The sequence below is a fragment of the Salvia hispanica genome, chromosome 3, assembly GCF_023119035.1.
Source record: "Salvia hispanica cultivar TCC Black 2014 chromosome 3, UniMelb_Shisp_WGS_1.0, whole genome shotgun sequence".
NCBI lineage: Eukaryota > Viridiplantae > Streptophyta > Magnoliopsida > Lamiales > Lamiaceae > Salvia > Salvia hispanica.
In genome coordinates this window covers 13,789,367-13,812,163 of record NC_062967.1, presented here as the reverse complement: position 1 = coordinate 13,812,163, position 22,797 = coordinate 13,789,367, and the positions used below count along the sequence as shown (strand labels likewise).

General features: G+C 35.9%; 3 protein-coding genes across 3 annotated transcripts; 1 reads left to right on the top strand and 2 right to left on the bottom strand.

Annotated features, from left to right (window-relative positions):
• Nucleotides 1–8,214: 8,214 nt before the first annotated feature.
• Nucleotides 8,215–9,946, bottom strand: LOC125211117 (cytochrome P450 71AU50-like). The gene is made up of 2 exons (XM_048110814.1): nt 9,071–9,946; nt 8,215–8,995 (listed from the first exon to the last, which is right to left on the bottom strand). Exons 1-2 carry the CDS (start codon nt 9,944–9,946, stop codon nt 8,381–8,383), a joined length of 1,491 nt encoding a protein of 496 aa, XP_047966771.1. The 3' UTR covers nt 8,215–8,380.
• A 3,687-nt stretch (nt 9,947–13,633) lies between these two features.
• Nucleotides 13,634–16,597, top strand: LOC125211118 (alanine--glyoxylate aminotransferase 2 homolog 1, mitochondrial). Its single transcript, XM_048110815.1, has 9 exons — nt 13,634–14,000; nt 14,303–14,533; nt 14,789–14,959; nt 15,281–15,424; nt 15,504–15,683; nt 15,755–15,980; nt 16,048–16,161; nt 16,238–16,324; nt 16,406–16,597. Exons 1-9 carry the CDS (start codon nt 13,797–13,799, stop codon nt 16,447–16,449), a joined length of 1,401 nt encoding a protein of 466 aa, XP_047966772.1. The 5' UTR covers nt 13,634–13,796; the 3' UTR covers nt 16,450–16,597.
• Nucleotides 16,598–17,127: 530 nt separating this feature from the next.
• Nucleotides 17,128–20,382, bottom strand: LOC125211119 (TGACG-sequence-specific DNA-binding protein TGA-1A-like). Its single transcript, XM_048110816.1, has 9 exons — nt 20,030–20,382; nt 19,100–19,264; nt 18,951–19,025; nt 18,719–18,778; nt 18,573–18,650; nt 18,436–18,499; nt 17,947–18,221; nt 17,621–17,845; nt 17,128–17,531 (listed from the first exon to the last, which is right to left on the bottom strand). Exons 2-9 carry the CDS (start codon nt 19,256–19,258, stop codon nt 17,379–17,381), a joined length of 1,089 nt encoding a protein of 362 aa, XP_047966773.1. The 5' UTR covers nt 19,259–19,264; nt 20,030–20,382; the 3' UTR covers nt 17,128–17,378.
• Nucleotides 20,383–22,797: the final 2,415 nt, after the last annotated feature.

Below are 22,797 nucleotides of genomic sequence, written 5' to 3'. Positions count from 1 at the left end.
CAGAGAGACATGCTGAAGGCGAAAGGGAATTGGGGTCGGGAATGGTGAGAGAGAATTGCAGAGAGAGAAGTGGGTTGGATTTGGAAGGGAGGAAGAACTGCATATTCCGGAAATACCCTTTTACCATTTTAATTAAATAAAAAAATGAGACAATGTATAATTATTAATAACCATTCGATGTGATTAATGAGTGAATGAGATTTGGTCTCTAGTTCGGTCTTTAAGAAGGGTTCGACATTGATCACAACTCTATATACATATATATATATATATATATTTAAATAAATATGTAAGAAAAATATTCCTAAAATTTGCCAACCCTACGATTTTCTATGTAATCATTCAATTCCAAAATTCAGTAGATTGAGAGTATAATTAATGTTTTTAAATTTATGATTGTTTTAATTAGTTTAGTAATGTCAGTTTACGCGCGTGTGTGTTTATATACATAGTGTATTATTCAACATTTAATAATTCTCATTATGAGTTTTCAATTGTTTTTTTTCATTTATTGGTAATAGTGTTTCATTATGATATATTTTTAATTTTTATTTATATATTGTTGATGTGTGTTTGCAGTTTAGTTTTTGTAACATGTAAAAGATTTTCGTTACTAATATATATGGATTAATTATAATAAATGATATTTCATATAATATTTATGCTACATAATTATGGTATTATACAGAATTTGAATGAAAATCTAATGTGCCGTGCATAGTACGGATGAGATACTAGTTTGTTATACAACCAAAGTTTATGACCAATCACCCATTAAACATGATTTTTTTGTAAATTTTCAAAAATTTAAAAAGACAAATGTCATCCTCTCATTGAACTACACATCTCTTTGCAATGCCGTACGCACTCAGGCGCGTTGAGCTTCATCATAAAATACCTTAATTTATTAATATTTTTTTATTAAAAAAAATGCATTTAATTTCACCATTTTGTGGTAAATGCATAATCATTCACAAGCAAAAAGATTGAAACACCAACCCTAAGGGCTTTGCACATTCCGAACCATCAATATTGTGAGAAATGGTAAATCAGGATACGCATCGACCCGATAAGGAGAATGACATAATCATAGTACGGCATTGTGGCGATGCCCCAATATTCTCATCATTAAACAATTTATTTTATTATTTTATTATTTTATTTTTTATTTTTATTTTTATTTTTATTTTTTTATCATTAAAAATATCTCCAAACAGGAAAACTCAATTAGTCTATATTCTGATTTATCGGCTTGCTTTGCTTGAAAGTTGAAAGCGAGGGGAGATATTTGGGCTTTTCCTCTATCTCCACCGTTAAAGGTAAATTTGTCGTTTGTTTACCTCTTTGCATTGTTGAATTTAGATTGTAGATATCGGTGTGAAGGTTTTTTTGTTTGTGGGGATAATTGGAATGGTATATGTGTGCCTATTTAAGATCGCCCGCAATGTGTTTGATGAATTGTTAATCATATTGTTCTGTGCTCAGCCTACTAACTCTTCTTAATAATTTGGCCCTATTCATCTGTTATAATCTTACTCTAAATTGAACAACTATGCAATAATTGAACTTGACTTGAAATAGTTTTGATATCTTATAGCCTGGCTGTGAGTACTTATTTAGCTTGTCTTATTTAAATTGTTTTCAGAAGCAAATTTTTACAAGTTTGCTTAATAATCTAGTTGTGCAACCGACAGGTTGGGATTGCCATGAGATGATTAACCCTTGAAACAACAATGCCAAATTCCTCATTCATGTCCAGTTCCTCTGGCGACATATCATTTGGGAGCTGCCAATCGAAGCAGTGGACTAACTGTGACACGATCAGTCGAACTTGGATGAGCCCCAGTTGCATTCCGGGGCAACCTCTCCTCCCAGCGCCAAATGGGAGGAGCTGGAAATGCTGTCCCTTAACATCAATGTCACTGCCAATGAACCTTTCTGGAAAGAACATCTCTGGATCAGTCCATACATTTGGATTGCGCCCAATTGCGTATGTGTTGATGAGTATTCTTGATCCTTTCGGTATGTCATAGCCATTAACCTTGCTGTCTTCCCTAGAATAGTGAGGAATCAACAATGGACCAACTGGATGCAGCCTAAAGGTTTCCTTGACAACCATGCCGAGATACTCGAGCTGGTCGAGATCAGACTCCTCAACCATCCTCTTCAATCCCACCACTTGTTCCAACTCTTTCTGTAGTTTCTTCATAACTGTTGGATTTCTTAACAGTTCGGAGAGTATCCACTCAATTGCTGCTGCTGCTGTGTCCATTGAACCTACGAGCAAGTCCTGCACATGTATTTATTACTAAGGAGTAATAGTTTTTCCAAACAAGAAGCAGAATTATTCATGTGCTTACCAGCATCATAGCCTTGATATTACGTCGGTCGAACTGAAACTCACATTCTCCACTTTGCATTATGGACATCATGGTATCAACAATGTCTTTGGCCTGCTCAGGACGATCCCCTGCTCGAACATGGTCTTCTATAACCTTCTCAAAGAAAACATCAAAAACTTTTGCGAGTACCTTCATCTTCCTTGTCAGCCCTTGAAGATCCAAGACTCCAAGGAAAGGAAGGTAATCACCCAAGTTGGGAGCTCCTAATAGTGGTATCACTTCTTGGAGCACACCTTTGAAGCCTCTCTCATCTATGTCTTTCTCAGCGTATTTCTTGCCAAACACCAATCTGCAGCTCATCCCTGCCGCTAGGGACGAGACCTTGGCACTAAGATCAACAGCAGCGTGTAGTCTGGAAGCTTCCTTGAGGGATTCAACAAAAAGACCGAGCTCTTCCCTTCTCATAGGCCGGAAGGAATTGATCTTAAGGGGGCTGAGCAGCTCTATGGTGCATAGCTTGCGCATGTTCCGCCAATACGATCCGTAAGCGCCAAATGCGAGATTCCTCTGATCCCATGAGAGATACTTAGCAGCCTCGTGAGGTGGTCTGCTGGCAAAAACAAGGTCATGCGTCTTGAGGAAAAGCTCAGCTGCCTCAGGAGATGAAACGATGATGTTTGGAACGAACCCAAATCGCATGTACATAATGGGGCCGTGGTCTTTGGCAATCCTTTGCAGATCTTGGTGAGGATTCTTCCCCAGCATGTGTAGATTTCCCAGAATAGGGATCCCTTTTGGACCGGGAGGCAGCTTCTTCCTCCTCCTCGTAGCCAACGAAGCCAAAGAACCAGCAAAAATGGCCATAACCGTAAGCCAAAACCAAGTGAGTTCCATTTTTTTTTTTTTTGCTAAAGTTACTGTGTGATTGAGGATTGATACAATCTCTGAGTTGCTTGTTTGAATGGATTTATAGATGTGTGTTTCCATTCATATCATTTCTGCTACGTCTTTTCCATGTATATGAAGTTAATGTTATTGTGGGCTTGCCTACCATCTTTTAATGTCTAGTGATCCTTCTACTTCTTCGTACAAATTAATTATTATGTACTTCTTCGAGCATCCTAAGGTTATTTAAGCTTAATCAGGCTTAATCGATCATTCTAGTTGTTAACTCAACATACAAGGCTCACACACTCGGTATGAATACACACAGAGAGAACACACTAATTTGATGCAGAGAGAGTAGTTTCTTGGAGAAAAGGGAATTCTCTTTGTTGATTGAATACTAACTACAAGATACAAGTAAAACTACTATTTAATTAGTTGAAACAAAATGGTAACTGCTCCTAATCGAATTGGAGCCAAGAATCAAGAACTAGAGCTTTAACAGCTCATACCCTAACATAATAACTAACTCTAACGGCTAGTTTCTGATTCTCTCTTTTATCCTTTAATTCTTCATGTTTAGAGCTGAGTGTGGACTCATTTCTTACAATTCTCCACCTGAGTACACACTTTAGTTCTTGCCGCAAACCTTGATAGCTCCTTGTAATGATCAAACTAGTCTCTTCCTAGAGACTTGGTGAGCATGTCAGCTGGATTGTGCAAGGTGTCAATCTTGACCACCTTCACTCTTCGCTTCTCAGTCTCTTCTCTGATTAAATGTAGTCTCGCATCTATGTGATTACTACTCTCATGAAAATACTGATGTCTAGCTAAGCACAGAGCTGAACTACTGTCACAATGGACAACCATGATTTTCTGATCAAAACCAAAATCTGAAATAACACCATGAATCCAAAAGCTATCTTGCACAGCTGATGTTAGGCCATATATTCTGCCTCTGTTGTTGATAAGGCAGCAACATTCTGTCTGACTTCCAACTAACCACTGGTCCAAACATAGAAACAAATAGCCAGCTTGAGACTTTCTATTATCAAGATTAGTAGCATAATCTGCATTACAGTAGCCCACCACTACTTCCTCACCCTCCTTATACGCTTGTTTGAATAGATTTATAGATGTGTGTTTTCATTCATATAAATTCTGCTACGTCTTTTCCATGTCTATGGATTTAATATTATTGTGGGCTTGCCTACCATCTTTTAATGTCTAGTTAGTAGTCATCCATCTACTTCGTACAAATTAATTATTATATACTTCTTCTAGCATCTTAAGGTTATTTAAGCTTAATCAGGCCTAATCGATGATTCTAATTGAAATTTGTGTTTGAACTAATACATTGATAGTCTTGATCTCAACTACCAAATGAATTTGGGTTAATAAATTGTTGCATAGAAAGGGGAGAGTGCATGAAAGAGAGATTGTATGTAATGTGAGTGTATATATGTGGAGAAGAAGAGTGAAAGTATGCGTGGAAGAGTTAGGTAACGAAAATACCGTCTATAGTCAATAGTCTTGTTTTTCACTTTGGGTCGTCGCTGGTCACTCTGATATATAAAAAAAATTATGAAGAAGACAACGTCAACCAATACCATTTGAGATTTTGTAACTTTAATTTGTGAAACTACAATTTTACCCTGCATTAATGTTTTAAAGGAAAAATTTTATTCTCATTTCGTTCATTTGCTCTTATGGATTCATCTCCCTCCAAAATTATTTTCTAGAACGCCATTGGTTGATATTGACATAGATCAAATTTATCAAATCATTTGTTCCATTTTTATGGATTACATGAAAAATAAGTAAGTTAGGAATATGTAAACTAGCTAACTGACAAACAAATTCCTAAATCAAACTATACATTAAACAACAAAACTAATACCCCTCTGCCCCCTCTGTCCCACTTTAGGAGCAACACTAGAGAACAAAACTAATATTTCTTGTAGCGAATACTCAAGAAGAAAAAACAATCAATTTTAGGTGCAAAATTAATAAACCATCAATTTTAGGTGCAATAGTAATAAACTAATTATTTATTGTTTTTACACTAACGTAACTGAACTAGCTTCGGAAATTGAAAATTACGCAGAAGGTGATTGGAGTTGATAATAACAAAATATTAATGTTTCTATTAGGTGAAATAATAAATGGACCTAATATGGCTGTGTCTTAAATCTTAAAGTAATTTTTTGCATAATTATATTTTGTGTTGCCACTATTTATGGGCGGCTTTGCAACTTGTGCTTGGAAAATACTAATACTTACAATCTAAGTTTTAAATTTGTGGAAAAACTAAAATCATACTTACTGGGTAGTGTTATATTACTAACTCATAACTTAATTGCTAACTACAACTAAATAATAGCGTCATTAGATATTCAAATTTAGGGCTTAAAATCATTAATCCCTAAATGTCAATACGATCAACGAAAAACGTCAACAAGGCCATAAGATTAATTCCAAAAAATATCAATAGGGGTATTAATGTCAATTAACTACATATTTAGTTATAACTAACTTTTAAAAGAAATCCCAAAACTTTAAATTCATATAACATATATCAAATTAAAGATAATTTCATAAGGATTCCTACGATATCCTATATGCATATGTTCCGATGTCAAAATTTGAAAAAATTTCGAAAATTTTTAATTTTTTCGTACAAGCAAAAATGTCAACATATTATATAAAATATGTCAATATAATACATGTAGAATGTCAATATAAGTAATGGGTTAACATTCTTAAAGCATTGTGTTGACATTCTCAAAGCATTGTGTTGATATTTTCGAAACACTATATTGACATTTTCATCCAAAACCCTAATTTGGAGTTTTTTTTATCTTTTTTTATTTTATTAATAAAAACGAAAATTACACCTGGCAAATTGTAGACCACACTTTTTCTAAAATCCTATGACCTTAAATTAGTTATAGTTAACAATTAAATGGTGAGTTAGCAATTGATCACTCCCTCATACTTACTACTGTATAAAAGATTAAAGTTGTGAAGTTTATGATCAATTGTTCAAATATTTAATTAACACGTCACCGAGCTAAATTATCTTATATTTTGGGGATGGGGAGTGATCAATTGCTAACTCATCATTTAATTGCTAACTACAACTAATTTAAGGCCATAGGATTTTAGAAAACGTGTGGTCTACAATTTGCCACGTGTAATTTTTTGTTTTTACTAATTAAATCGAAAAAGATAAAAAAAAACTTCAAATTAGGGTTTTGGATGAAAATGTCAATATAGTGTTCCGAAAATTTCAACTCAATGCTTTGTGAATGTGAACACAATGCTTTAAGAATGTTAACGCATTGCTTATATTGACATTCTACATGTATTATATTGACATATTTTATATAGTATGTTGACATAGAGGTGGCAAATCGTGCGTGTCGGGTCGTTATCGTGTCGACACGATAACGACACGAACACGATAACAACAAACACGAACACGACCCGTTAAGAAAACCTCAAACACGAACACGAACACGACCCGCTACCCTCAGACACGAACACGACACGAACCCATTAACGACACGAACCGTTTCGGGTCAACACGACACGAACACGACACAAACCCATTAATGACACGAAAATAAGTATTAAAAAATGAAAATAATAAGAATAATAATATTAAAATATTATGTGTTAATAAGAATAATAATATTAAAATATTATGTGCTAACGGATAACACGAACACGACACGAACACGACACGAACACGCATTGTTAACGGATAACACGAACCCGACACGAACACGACACGAAATTTCCGTGTCCTTAATGGGTCGACCCGATAAGGACACGAACACGATAAGCTCTGACCCAAACCCATTAATTTCGTGCCGGTTCGTGTCGTGTTATCGTGTCGTGTCAAAAATTGTCAGCCCTATGTTGGCATTTCTGTTTGTACGAAAAAATTAAAAAATTTCGAATTTTTTTTTTTTTCAAATTTTGACGTCGGAACATATGCATGTATGATATCGTTGGAATCCTTATGAAATTATCTTTAATTTGATATATGTTATATGAATTTAAAGTGTTGAGATTTCTTTTAAAAGTTAGTTATAACTAAACATGTAGTTAATTGACATTAATACCCCGGTTGATATATTTTGGAATTAATCTTATGGCCTTATTGACGTTTTTCGTTGATCGTATTGACATTTAGAGCAACTCCAAGGGGGAAGGTAAATGAGAAGGTAATATACCTTTTTCAATTTTGAGGAGGTATCTTTACCTCTCCATGGAAGAGAAGGTAAAATAGAAAAATTGTTTTTGAGATTGGCGGGAGAGAGCAGCGGCAAAATCTCAACAATAAAATGTTGGCGGGAGATAGAAGCAGCAAAATCTTCGCCTTCAAATATCTTCGTCAGGATACAACCCTCTCTCCTGTAAGAACAACTCGAGCAATGGGAACACCAGATGCATGTCCCGATTAGGTGCTATCCGCGGCCTCAGGTCATACTTCGACGCCATGGTCTCCGATTACTGAGTGATGCGGTGGCGGCGGTGGGAACCCTTCATTGATGCTGGAACTAAAATTGGGAACTAGGGTTTTCGCAGTAATATGGAATAGCAACAAAAAAAATATATCAAAATTTAAGTGGTCCTCTAAAAAAGAGCAACGCAATAGATTAATTTAGTTATATGGCCCTGGGCTTTTGTTATTAAAATTTATTTTTGAAACTAACATTTTAGAAAATAATCTTTTACCTTTTCAATATACCTTTTATCCTTGGAGTTGATTACTTTTTGGGAATGTATATTGCACTTTTTGGGAAGGTATAACCATGATATACCCTTTTTATTTACCTCCCCCCCTTGGAGTTGCTCTTAGGGATTAATGATCTAAGCCCTTAATTTGAATATCTAATGGCTATTATTTAGTTGTAGTTAGCAATTAAGTTATGAGTTAGCAATATAACACTCTCAATTTGGGGATAGTCGAAAATTAGCAAAACAATATAAATGTCACATTATATAATTATAAAACTTATAATTACATCTCATATTCTATTAACTCATAGCCTGGCTGTGAGTACTTATTTAGCTTATCTTACTTTGCTTCTATATAGATTGCTTTTAGGAAGCAAATTTTTACAAGTTTGCTTCAAATACTAGTTCTGCAACCGAAATGTAGGGATTGCCATGAGATGATTGACCCTTGAAACAACAAGGCCAAATTCCTCATTCATGTCTAGCTCGTTTGGCGACATATCATTTGGGAGCTGCCAATCGAAGCAGTGGACTAACTGTGACACGATCAGTCGAACTTGGATGAGCCCCAGTTGGATACCGGGGCAACCTCTCCTCCCAGCGCCAAATGGGAGGAGCTGGAAATGTTTTCCTCTAACATCGATGTCACTGCCAGTGAACCTCTCCGGAATGAACATCTCCGGATCAGTCCATACATTTGGATCGCGCCCAATTGCATATGTGTTGATGAGTATTCTTGAATCTTTCGTTATGTCATAGCCATTAACCTTGCTGTCTTCCCTGGAATAGTGAGGTATCAACAGCGGAGCCACTGGATGCAGCCTAAAGCTTTCCTTTACAACCATGTCGAGATATTCGAGTTGGTCCAGGTCAGACTCCTCCACCATCCTCTTTAATCCCACAACTTGTTCCAACTCTTTCTGTAGTTTCTTCATAACTGTTGGATTTCTCATCAGTTCGGAGAGCATCCACTCAACTGATGCTGCTGATGTATCCATTGAGGCTAGGAGCAAATCCTGCAAATGAAATTCATCATCAACTAATGTTTATCCAAACAAGATGAAGAATTATTCTTTGGACCATGTGCTTACCAGCATAATGGCCTTGATGTTACGTCTGTCAAACTGAAATTCAGATTCTCCACGTTGCATTATGGACATCATGGTATCAACAATATCTTTGGCCTGCTCAGGACGGTCCCCTGCTCGAACATGGTCTTCTATAACTCTCTCAAAGAAATCATCAAATACTTTTGCGACTGCCTTCATCCTCCTTGTCAGCCCTTGCAGATCCAAGACTCCAAGGAAAGGAAGGTAATCACCCAAATTGGGAGCCGCTATTAGTTTCATCACCTCTTGGATCACACCTTTGAAGCCTCTCTCATCTATGTCTTTCTCAGCGTATTTCTTGCCAAACACCAATCTGCAGCTCATCCCTGCCGCTAGGGACGAGACCTTGGCACTAAGATCGACAGCAGCGTGTAGTCTGGAAGCTTCCGTGAGGGATTCAACAAAAAGACCGAGCTCTTCCCTTCTCATAGGCCGGAAAGAATTGATCTTGAGGTTGCTGAGCAGCTCTAAGGTGCATAGCTTGCGCATGTTCCGCCAATACGATCCGTAAGCCCCAAATGCCAGATTCCTCTGATCCCATGAGAGATACTTAGAAGCCTGATGAGGTGGTCTGCTGGCAAAAACAAGATCGTGTGTTTTGAGGAAAAGCTCAGCTGCCTCAGGAGATGAAACGATGATGTTTGGAACGAACCCAAATCGCATGTACATAATCGGGCCGTGATCTTTGGCAATCCTGTGCAGGTCATGGTGAGGATTCTTCCCCAGCATGTGTAGATGTCCCAGAATAGGGATCCCTTTTGGACCTGGAGGCAGCTTCTTCTTTGTCCTAGTTGCCAACGAAGCCAAAGAACCAGCTAAAATGGCCACGGCCATAAGCCAAAACCAAGTAAGTTCCATTGTTTTTGCTAAAGTTATTGTGTGATTGAGGGTTGATACAATAAACTAGTTTCAATGGATTTAATATGGGCTTGCTTACCATCTTTTTATGTCTATCTACTTCTTCGTAAAGTAAGAGAGAAAAATAAAGTAGAGAGAAAGATGTTTCCATTTTTAGTAATGGGTCAACTTGGTTTGAACAAACACCAAAATGGAAAGTGAGTCATCTTTAATGGGATGATTGTTTTGATCGTCTCAACTTATTTGAGATGATTGTTTTGACCGTGTAATTTAAAAATTGATATTTAAAGGTTACGGAGTAAACTATAAAATAAAATAAAGTAGGAGAGGGAAAGAAAAATAGATAAGATAATACTCCTTCCACTCCGTACCATTAGAAATGCACTCTTTCCTTTTTAGTTTGTCCTATAAGAATATTCACTTTCTAATTTTAGAAACTCTTCTCTCTAATAAGATGAGACCTATTTTCCACTAACAATATATTAATTACTTTTTCTCTCTACCTCTCTCTTTCTTTACCAATTTTGCATTAAAACTCGTACTGAACCCAAAGTGCATATTCTTTTGGGATGGGGGAGTAGAGTTTTTGCAAAAAAAAGAAATAGTGCAAGTAGTTTGGGATGTCCTGAAATGGAATACGGTTTTAGTAGTTTGGGACGGAGTGAGTAATTATTACTCCCTCCGTCCGTGAAATGTTGTCTAGTTTTTCCACTTTGATTCGTCCGTGAAATGTTGTCCAATTTATTTATTTTTTCATTTTTTGGTAAATGGACTTTATTGTCCACTAACTCATTACATTCACATCTTATTATAAAACTACTTCCTCCGTCCCACGTTACTTAAATCGTTTCTTTTCGGCACGAGATTTAAGAAAGTTGTGTTGAGTGAGTTGAATAAAGTATAATAAAGTAGAGAGACTAAAGTAAAAGAAAGAATAAAGTAGGTGTGATTAGATATTTTGTTTTTAGCCATAAAAAGAAATGATTCAAGTAACTTGGAACAACCTAAAATGTAATACGACTCCAAGTAACTTGGGACAGAGGGAGTAATATATAAATGTGGGACTTGCATTCCACTAACTTTTTGAACTTATTTTTTTCATATTTCTTAGAATCCGTGTCTAGTCAAACTTGGATAATATTTTGCGGACGAAAGAAGTATACAAATTTTTTATTGTAATTATTATGTCGAGCTTTTTCGAACTAATTTTTTAATTATTTTTTATCTTTATCTATCCCTATTTTACTAATTTTGTCTGCAAATGGAAAGGTTGAAAATATTAGGCATTAAGGTTTTTTTAATCCAAAAATTAAAGTTAAAATAGTAACATTGGACTCGAAGATTGTTCGGGGATAGAATACAATTATTAAATTTTCAAATAAATCACCTAATGGTTCCTTTTCAACCTTAAAATCATCGAAAATTCTGATTAGAGAATTCTTAATTTGACTTGGAATAGTAATCTATGGATGATTTATCCATTTCTTTATGTATGAATGGAGAAGAAAAAACGATTACGGATATGCTTCAATTATTTTCTTCCAATGAATGTTCGGGGATAGAATACAATTATTAAAATTTTCAAATTAAATCACCTAATGGTTCCTATCAACCTTAAAATCATCGATAATTCTGATTAGAGGATTCCAAATTTGACTTGGAATAGTACTCTATGGATTATTGATATATGAATGGAGAAGAAAAAACGATTAGGGATATGCTTCAATTATTCATCGTATAATATGTTTATACAAAATTAACTAAAAGCAAGCTACTACTCCATCTGTCCCCGATTAAGTATCGTATTTTATCATTTTCATCTGTCCTTTATTAAAAATTTTATTTCACTTTAATCATGAATAGTAAATAAGTCTCATATTCCATATTCTACTTATGTTTTATTATAAAATAAATACTCTGTATATATAATGAAACTTATATTTCATTAACATATTAATATTAAATCTTTAGACTCTCCTATTTCAAGACACCGTCTTTGACTATAAAGATTAATGAAGTACTATTGCAATAAATGCAATGGAATGAAATTGACAATAGAAATTTGTGAAATTTGTGTTTGCCCTACACAGTGGAAGATTTTTTCGTGACTTCGGTCTCCATGGTTTTCTTTTATTTAAGTTTTCACGTAAAAATTTATATTTCATGTTTTATATTCTATACCAAATTTATTTTCTTGATTTGGTTTAAAATTAAAACATAAACTATTCCACAAAATCTTTGTTTACAATTTATTAGTTCTCTGTACAATCTATTTTACTAGTTCTCTGTACATAGTCGTACATACTTCCTTTGTCCCAAGTGACCAACTTTTCATTTTGGATTATTGCATAAGTGATTGATTTTTTATTTTTTTTTGCAAAAACCACTATCTTTATCTCTTTACTTTATTCACTATTTCCTATTTAATTATCTCTTTCTTAGTACTTTTTTCTCTTTATATCTCATATTTTTTCTTCTCTCATACTTTATTCTTTTCACTTAACTCAATAAATATAATTTTCTTAAATCCCGTGCTAAAAAACTCTTCACTTATAGTGGGAGGCTGGGAGTATAAATGAAGTTACTTAGGTAAATACGAATCTCCCTGAATAAGGAAAATCGAAAATGCACAAATAATAATATGAATAAGAGTAAAGATCAATAAGTGAAACAAAACTATATATGGTAACTATTTTGACGGGTAGAAGAGAGAGAGGGAGAAAGAGCATATAAGTTGTAACCTGGTGTGAACATATGTTATGGAAGATGATGATTCACACCAAATTGAATCTCATACCTTAATCTTAGATGAATAATTATATAATAAAATGACAGTTACTTCTAACTAAAATAAGTCAAAATAATTTCACAATTCAATTGTAAATGAATAATCATTGACAACCACATAAAACTAAGCTAATTTTGTGAATCTTATTGAATCTCTAAACCGTCACAACATGAACTTTAAACTCATGATATGTGATTGATCGGTTAAGAAAACTAAATGAAATTCTCGTGTTGAATAACATTCAAATTTAGGACCAAACCACATAAAACTAAGCTAATTTTGTGAATCTTATTGAATCTCTAAACCGTCACAACATGAACTTAAAACTCATGATATGTGATTGATCGGTTAAAAAAACTAAATGCAATTCTCGTGTTGAATGACATTTAAATTTAGGACCACAAAATCATTCTCAAAGGTTATGAACCATATAATGAATCAAAAGATTTTATGTACTATACAATATTATGTCTCTCTTTTTGTTGTTTACAATAAAAAAATTATACTCCACTTTCTGTACATGTCTTGTTTATCTAGCTATGGAACTCACTAAAATTACTATTTAAATAATTATGGAGTACCATTTTAATTAATCGTGATCTTATTACTCTTTTATATAATCATTTATGCAATGTTATTGACTTAGTTTTGAAATTGAATCACTAAGGTTATGAAGACAGGTCAATGTGGTCATGATTCATGGATATTCATTCTTTAAGTTTATGATTAATTAATTCGAAAAGCATCATTACATGTGACAATTATTGAATTTGATGCTAACAAAAACATGTGATGATTGTGATCACATTAAAAACTGATTTTTTTATGCATTTCATGAATCATGATATTATACTTTAATTAAAGATTAGACAAAATAGATGGAAACTAATATCTGAAATTCATGAACCATGAATAGAAAAATGTTGATCTGAGTAGATGGGAGTGTTAAAGGAATCTTTTTTTGGATGGGGTTGGTGGAATCTGATCAAGCTCCACCTCAACAAATCCCCAATTCCTATATAAATCACACTCTTCACTCCTAAACTATGAAAATCATCATCCATGGGGATTGAAAGGAAGCTTTTAATTGGGGCAAGGCGCTGCCTTTCCACCTCTAATGTCGGACTTCAACGCGCCGCCGCTCCTCCCTCTCTGCCGCCTTTTGACTACGATCCCAAGCCCTACGACGGCCCCCGAGCTGATGAGGTCTTCGAGAAGCGAAAGCGATTCTTGGGCCCCTCCCTTTTCCACTACTACCAGAAGCCTGTAAGCCCTTCTTTCTTGAATTAGGATTTTGAGTTGCATATATGTTTCCATCAATTGATTGATTGATTGATTTTAGGATGTTGTGAATTGATTGTAGTAGTAGTAGGGATTGGATGGATTTGGGATTTTTGGATGTTGTAATGAATTTCAGTTCATTTGCTTTTCAGTAGGGAATGTAGTTTGAAGTAAAGATTGTGTTTTTTTGGGTCAAATTGTGATCTTTGTGAGATTGTGTGTGTGAGATTGGCTCTAGTGGTATTGGTGGTGATGGGTGCTGTTGTTGTATCTTTGGATTGGGACAGTTGAATATAGTTGAAGGGAAGATGCAGTACTTGTTTGATGAAAATGGAAGGCGCTATCTCGATGCGTTTGCAGGCATTGTGACAGTGTCTTGTGGCCATTGCCATCCGGACATCCTCAATGCGATTGTCGAGCAAAGCAGGCTTCTTCAGCACGCCACCACGATATACCTACATCACGCCATTGGTGATTTTGCAGAGGCGCTAGCATCTAAAATGCCCGGAAATCTGAAGGTAATCCCAATCATCCGGATTTTGTGTAAAGGTGCCTAAATCAATGTATAAGACATGTTTTGTAGTTTACTAGTTTAGTCGTCTGAAACATATGTGATTTATGGAATGTGAATAGCTTTATTCCTCAATTCAACCATTGTTGATGTTTTGCTATATTATGTCTTATGGATAATGTCTAAAATCTTCGTGGTATCATTGGCATGCTCACTTGTGCCATTGACATGTACTTTCGATAAAATTCTTCTTGGGATGCAGGTTGTGTATTTTGTAAATTCAGGGACTGAAGCCAACGAGCTTGCTATGCTGATGGCTCGACTGTACAGTGGAAACCTTGGCATGATTGCATTGAGGAATGCATACCATGGTGGAAGTTCTAATACGATAGGGTTGACGGCTCTCAACACGTGGAAGTATCCTATTCCTCAGGTTTGTTGTTAATCCCAGGTTAACTATGTCCTTTTTCAACGAAATAGTTCTCTGTGTTTTTATGACAAATTGGGACCTTAGAGCAAATATGCTACTATATGTGGATGCATTTGACCATTGTTTTGTAGTGTAATCGGACTTTATTGATTATGCTTCCTTCATAAAAGCCAATCTGTATTTAATAACTTGAGTAGTTATGCACCTTCAGAAACCAGATTGCTCATATATGCATCTTTCTTCGCTTCAGTGTCATGTCCACAATGTATTGCATTAGCTGTCTATCTCGATTTATTGAATTCATTGTTTTCACAAACTTGATAGGGTGAGATTCATCATGTTATGAACCCAAACCCATATCGTGGAGTGTTTGGCTCTGATGGCAAGCGCTATGCTGACGAGGTACAAGACCACATCGATCACGGAACATCAGGAAAAGTCGCTGGGTTTATTGCAGAGACGATTCAGGTTGGTTACATCCGATAATACCAAGCATCAACCCTTCTTTACAGCCTCGGTTCTAACTATAGTTCGTTCCTGATAACAGGGTGTTGGTGGAGCAGTCGAGTTAGCCCCTGGATACTTAAAATCGGTCTATGACATTATCCGTAAAGCTGGTGGTGTCTGTATTGCTGATGAGGTGCAAACTGGCTTTGGCCGGACAGGAAGCCACTATTGGGGGTTTGAGACGCAGGGAGTCGTTCCTGATATAGTCACTATGGCCAAGGTCTGTAAATCGGAAGATCTTATCTCTACCTCTTTTCTATTCGACTAACTATTGTCATTTCAAAAACGCAGGGCATAGGTAACGGTCTTCCACTCGGAGCAGTGGTAACAACTCCCGAAATCGCAAGCGTACTGTCTCAGAAAATACAGTTCAACACATTCGGGGGCAACCCAGTCTGCTCGGCTGGTGGACTAGCAGTGCTGCAAGTTCTTGAAAAGGAGAAACGCCAGCGGCACTGTGCGGAGGTTGGCTCTCACATGCTCGGGCGCCTCAGAGAACTGCAACAAAAGCACGATAGTAGGTTCCCTTCACCACTCTGTCGTAAGATTTTCTCATGTGCTGATGCTTATTTGCCATTCTGTAGTAATCGGGGACGTGAGGGGAAGCGGCTTAATGGTGGGGATAGAACTCGTGTCTGACCGGGAGAAGAAGACACCCGCCAAGGCAGAAACTGCTGTTCTATTTGAAAGCCTTAGAGGTTGGTTTGCACTAACTTGTTGATAGATAGGACGCGATGAGTTATGCTAATGAAACGAGTTTTTTGGTGGCTGTAGAGCTCGGGATCTTGGTCGGGAAAGGCGGGCTTCATGGGAATGTTTTCAGGATAAAGCCACCAATGTGTTTTGGCAAAGATGATGCTGGTTAGTCTCTCTCTCTCTCTCCCTCCCTCTCTATTTCTGTTGGATTTGTGATGGAGTTTTGAGATGATGGAATTGATGCAGATTTCTTGGTGGATGGACTGGACTATGCCATGTCCAAGCTCTGAAACTGGATTGTGTTCAATCTAATCTCACTTTTGTGAAAAAATAAACTTGTTTGGCTTATGTTTCATCTTTCAACTGTTTGTTCTTTGTTGAAGAGATTGTTCAAGTTGTTTGAATTTTCTTCTTATAAGTTTGCAGCTTTCTCTTGTAGTAGTAATTGTTATGCTCAATTTTCTCTAAAGACAAAGTAAACGAAGGAAATAAAAAGGCCAAAACAGAACTAGTTTTGGTGGTTCACACTTTTATTTAAAGGTTATTGGAGCCTAATATCATGAAACATTTCAACAATTTATTTTTGACGAACTTTTAAACTTGGCATGTAATATAACGAACTTAAATAGTTGTTGAATTTTCCAACCAGCGATAGAATTTGGCTACATTAAAATGAAATGGATAAACATATTTGGCTTTAGATACTTTGTAATCATGCCACTATCATTTTTTTCAGCGGTAACAGTATCTGATGCGATGGCGAATGAGATATGGCCATATTCTATTGCCGCTGGAAAAAATTCAATTCACTATCTTAGTTTGTGATATTATACATCAAGTTTAAAGTTTATGTTAAAAAAACAACTTTGTTGAAAAGTTCACCCTTATTTAGATGTCATATTTCTATTTTCATTGGAAAATCTCCCACAAAAGAAATCCACATACTGAATCAAGACATAAAAAGAAAATGTAAAATGAAGTTGCTTTATTTTACACTCTAAATTTACATACTGAATTCCAGACATAAATATACCTTTAAACAAAACAAAAATTATACTCATAAGCAAAAAAAATTAATGTGACACACACTTCCTCCTGATAAATCATCTAATTATATTTACAAATCTTCTATCACAGGAAGCATACCAAAAATGTGCACACAAACATTACGCTAGCTAAATATACACACCACCACATAGGTGATGACAGCTCCGGCAAACTACGACGACTCACGAGGCCGCGACGACCAAAGCGAGCTCAACGCCCGGAGACGTTGAAAGTACTCGCCCAACGCAAGAAGCCCCCGAGCTGCCTGCCGGGTGGTCAGGATCCGCGAAATCTGCTGCAGAGTTTCCTGCCTCAGATGGTCTGCCTGTTTTCCATCATCAAATTTTCAATACGAATTTTTTCGTCGTCGAGGCTAAGGCATTCCAGAATCGAAAAAGGTGTCATGCACGTTACCTGGCCGACGAACCTGACCAGATCATCCAACTTCTCGATGGCAGCACCGACCTGCGGGAGGTAATTCCCTTCACCGAGCTGTTTGGCTATTGCTGCCCCGAGAATTTGGTGGAGCCGGTCCATCCCCTGTGATAACGCGTCTTCTGCTTGCTGACACGATTGCGCGAGATTTCCAAGATCCAGACGTTGTTGCTCGGTTAACGGCTCCAAATGTGGTAACAGAACCTGAGCAACAAACCATATGAATTCTTCGATTTAGAACCATCAACGATTAATGACCACTCGACTTTTTAAAATGTTCGTCCCGGAAAAGAAAGAAGGATTACCTTTAGAAGCTCAGAAGGCCGAAATCCGCCAATCCAGAAGAAAAAGCGCTCGCCCGAGGTTTTCCACATGCCAGACATGAGATAGAAAACATCGATCTTCGCAGCTGTGGCTTTCATTTTGAAAAGATCGAAATAGTGCCTAAGTCCTCCGTCAACGAATATTCGCAGCTCCACATCTCCCATTTCTGGCGAATTCAAAGCATTCCTCAGATCAGCTAGCTGCCTATCTTGCTCTTCCACCCAGTGTCCATACTCGAGTTCGAACGTAGCAATGCCTGCAAAGCAATGAAGCTATAACAGACTAATATTTGTATCAATCCCCTTTTTGCAATCAAACGAACGATAATTTATACGTCACAGAGAATAAGAACTTGGATACGTTTAATAGATCGATTTTCCAGAATACAGATAACATAGAATCGATTTTTGTCTTCTATACTAATGTTTATACATTTAAAGGATGGATGAATCGCATGCGACTAAACGAACCTGGATTCATACTGCCAGCATAAGATAGCGGACTAGCGTCTAAAGCACTTCCAGTGTACATCCCCTGCAGCAGTAAGCACCTTCTATTAACGCGTCGTCAAAAGTAAATACACGGTAAAGTAATTACGCCTGTTTACCTGTTGCCGGGCTCGGCCAAGCTCTTGCTCTAACTGAATTAGTCTTAGTTTACTGCTTTCTAACTGCTGAACATAGGCCTGCAACCAAATTGCAAGTTAGCTCCAAAATCAAGAGGTAAGCTCCTTTTCATCAACGAGCATCGTACCTTTTTCCTTAGACGACTTTTACGAGCAGCCTCACGGTTCTGTGCTAGACGCCTCAATACCTACAACGTTAACTCCAGTTTATCACCACTATTAAGAACATTTAATGAAATGAGAATCGGGAAATGCAGATATCGAGATTTTGGAATGAGATATGCATAAGAAAAGTGCCATTTATCAGGGAAATGTAGACTATACACTTTAACCAAACGAACGAGTGCAGCGGATATGTACCTTATCCGGTGGTTTACTTGCTTCTTGGTCGTATTTATTCGAATGTCCAACGGTTCCATGTGAAGTATCCTCTGACTAGACGCATACGGAAACAAAACAAGTTAGCCAACAAGTTTACAGACACGAGCTACTGTTTTTGTCAATCGTACCTGATTGTCTAGTTTGGGGTCGACCTCCAGAATCATCGGTGGGGATGCATCGAGACAGTTTGTACCTTTAAAATCTCCCCACATACTCATTTGATGGATTGGCTCGTATATCCCCATCCGTCTTGATGGAACGAATTGCGTGGACGTAGAATTCATCATCGTTGGCTGTTTAACGAAGCCAAGAAACGGAACGGAATCAGCCACTCAAGTCGAATATCACATGTCATTAGTCACACAAGAAGGAAGAAGCCATCAAAGTTGAACAGAATTGGATAGCACAAAACATGTAATCAAGCAATCACATTCATTGCATTATAAGACAAGGCAGAAACTCCAAAATCAAGAACTTGAGTGGAAACTACTTTATCATAATGCACAAGGTAGATATTGAATTCAGATTCCACATATCTAATCTATTTTAAATCAATTAATGATCTCAAGAATCTCATTCACAAAATCACAAACAGCATCTGATCCTCACACCTTTTGTGGAAATCAATAATTGAAAACAAACTTATGCAAGTTTAACTCAGCATCTCAAATTGATGATCAAATCAAACATCAAAGCAGTGATAAAAATTGAATCTTGCAATTACAAAGCTCAATAGAGAAGCTAACAAACACCAAAACATACTTGTATTATTGTCTGTGTGAAGGTCAACAAGAGCTAAATTTTGTCAACAAAAGAGAAATTCTTGATCTTGGTTAAAAACCATAGCTTGAAATCCTCTCTATCATGAGAGAAAAAAGTCAAATAAATCAAGAAAAAAAGGATCTTTGAAATGGAAACTTGAGAAAAAAAGAGAACAAATATCAAGAATCTGGTATTGGAAGACAACATGAGGTTCCAGGCTATATTCCTCCCACCCCATTTATCAAATTTTAAATTCTTGAAGATGCAAAAAAAATTATGATTAAACAAAGACTGACCTTTTATTGGAGAGGAGAAAGAGCCCACAATTAGAATAAGCTTAAGCTCAACAAGAAGCAGCAGCCCTCTCTCTCTCTTCAAGCAAGTGAGACTAAATTAAGCTTATTCAAGAATCAAGACTCCATTTTTATTACATGCTGAAGAAGGAGGGGCAGCAGAAAGAGAATATGAATATGATTGTGAACGCAATAGCTATTGGTTTTCAAATTATAATTATATTTAAATAGGAAATCAACTATTCTATTAGTGTGAAGGAATATTATACTACTAGTAGAAGTAATTTGCAGTTAGTGTGTGTGTGTGTGTGTTTATCGTGATGTACAGTAAAATAGATGAGGATTGAGGAGAGAGTAAGGGAATGGAAATTTAATTGGTTAGATTTCCACTAAGAAAGTAACAAAAGTATGTGTATTTGTATTGTAGTATAGAAGTATTGTAATGTGTAATGGTTACACTGTGAATATGCGCACCAGGTCACCCTCACTACATATGTTCATTCGCCCCTCTTGACCTCATCATCCACCTCCCTTACCCCCCCAACCCCCCCACCCACCCAACACCACCAACGACAATTTAATCTACAAATATTAAATAAATGAAAATTTCCGGGATTTTTGTAGAAATTTGGATTTATTTGAAGGTAAGGTCTATGTTGTGTTGATATTTGATAAAATTAAAAATTGAAGGTATTGAACCCCTATTTGGCTCAAGCTCAATTAGGGTATCTTGAGGTATTTAGATTAGATGAATTATTCGATTATAGTAGAAAAAAAATGGGTTGCTTTGCTTTGTCAAAATAGACTAATAAATAGTATTTCAGTTGTCTCATAAGTTGCAGTGCTATTTTTATTTTATTCCATTTCAACTCAAAGTCTTAAAGTGTAATCGATTTGTCAAAGAAATTCTCAACCTGACACGAACTAGACATACTAATTTCAAATTCGAACACGATCCGCAAATAACACGAACTTGTTAACAATATATCGTCACGCTCCTTCTTACTCCAAAAAAGCCTAATTTAGCTGTTCAATTAATAATTAACATACTAATTGATTCACTATTCCCAAAAAAAAAAATTATAAATCAAAATCGACTAATCAACAATTCAATCAACTTGCAATTCATTAACCATAATTCAATTCTTTTTGAGCTGGTTTAAGCATAATATTTTCATAAAGGAGTTTATGGATGTTCAATAGAAGATTTGATCTTTAAAAAGGCTCGTGTATGATTCTATCCAAAACATTGATATTTCAAAAATTGAACATATTGTATTAGCACATAAGCCAGAAAGCTGTTAGGTCAGAGTCTTTGCATTAATCAATTTTAAACAAGAAAATTAGATTAAAATTAAGTATGGGTGACCTTTCTTTGAAGTTTGGCAACATCTTTTATTCCTAGCCTAACCCCAACTTTTGCCCTAATGACTCTTCAAATCTTTTAGAGACATAAGTAAACTCATAGTTAGTTGCCACCACGTCTTTGCCTTTATTTCTCTTTATTTAATACTGCAAATTGCAGACATTTTGTTTGTTTCCATATTGACTTAGATCAAATCATTGTGATATTAGATTCATTATCTCACAATTTAAATTGTTTGTGTTCCAACTTTACTCACTCTAGCCAATCAATGGTGAAAATGTATCTCTCCACACAATCGATCGATTAGTCAATCCATTCCAAGATAATTGATGCATTTTTTTCAGCACGAGTCAGATATGTTGAAACTCGGCGAACTATAACATGTTCCTAGAGTTCGATTAACTACCTCATCGTGCTGAAATTTTGATTTAACTATGTTTTAGATGGTTTAATACACCCTTCACTACACCAGTCTATTCAATCAAGAATCATCTAATGTATTTCCTCCTATGCGACAACAATACTAGTATTCGTCATAAACCAATTATCACTTTCCAACATTATTGGGTATTGGTTTGCGAAAAACTCGCACTTACTAATACGTCAAAGTATTGCATAATCAGCCACGCATACTCAATGTTATCCACATAGGTTGAGAAATAACAATAGTCAAGGTATTATACGTCGAGCTTTCTATGATCATTAATCCATCATTATGGATAATTGTGAATATAATTTGTGACTAACTAGCCAAGTAGACCTTATCCAAATGTAAATTTTCACTCACATAATTAAATTAAGGTGGAAAGAGAGTGAGCTAGGGCATATGCAACTTTTTGAACATATCACATGCCAAACAATATCATGGAACAAATGCTTCTTTGTAGCTAGGTAAAAAGTCAATAGAAAGCAAGACACAAAATTTGGGTATTTTAAATCAACCTCATATAGTCATGTATATATCTATAGGTGTCAATCTACTACTGCACTCCAATGATGTTTCTGCTTTTATTCCTTGCATGGAAAATAATTAAATCACAGGTACTAAGTCAAAAGTGGAAAGCTTGAGGAATATAAAAAGAGTCACAAAATTCGTTTTCACTGTTGATGGTGTTAATTTACTGTTCACCATCACTTGAAATCCAACTTAGGTGTCTCACTTTTAATTTTATTTTATTTATTCTTTGTTTTTTTATTTTCTATGCTTTTATTTTTAGTTCTTTATTTTTTCTGTTATTGCGTTATTCATCAATAATCAGATCGGTATTAAATTGCATATTATAGTTTAGGTTGGACTAGGTCAACATAGGACAGTTTTACAGATTTGATAATCAAGGCTACCATTTTATTAATTAGCTGCACATGAGTTAACACGTTCAATTCACTAGCTAGACTTTTCTTGATG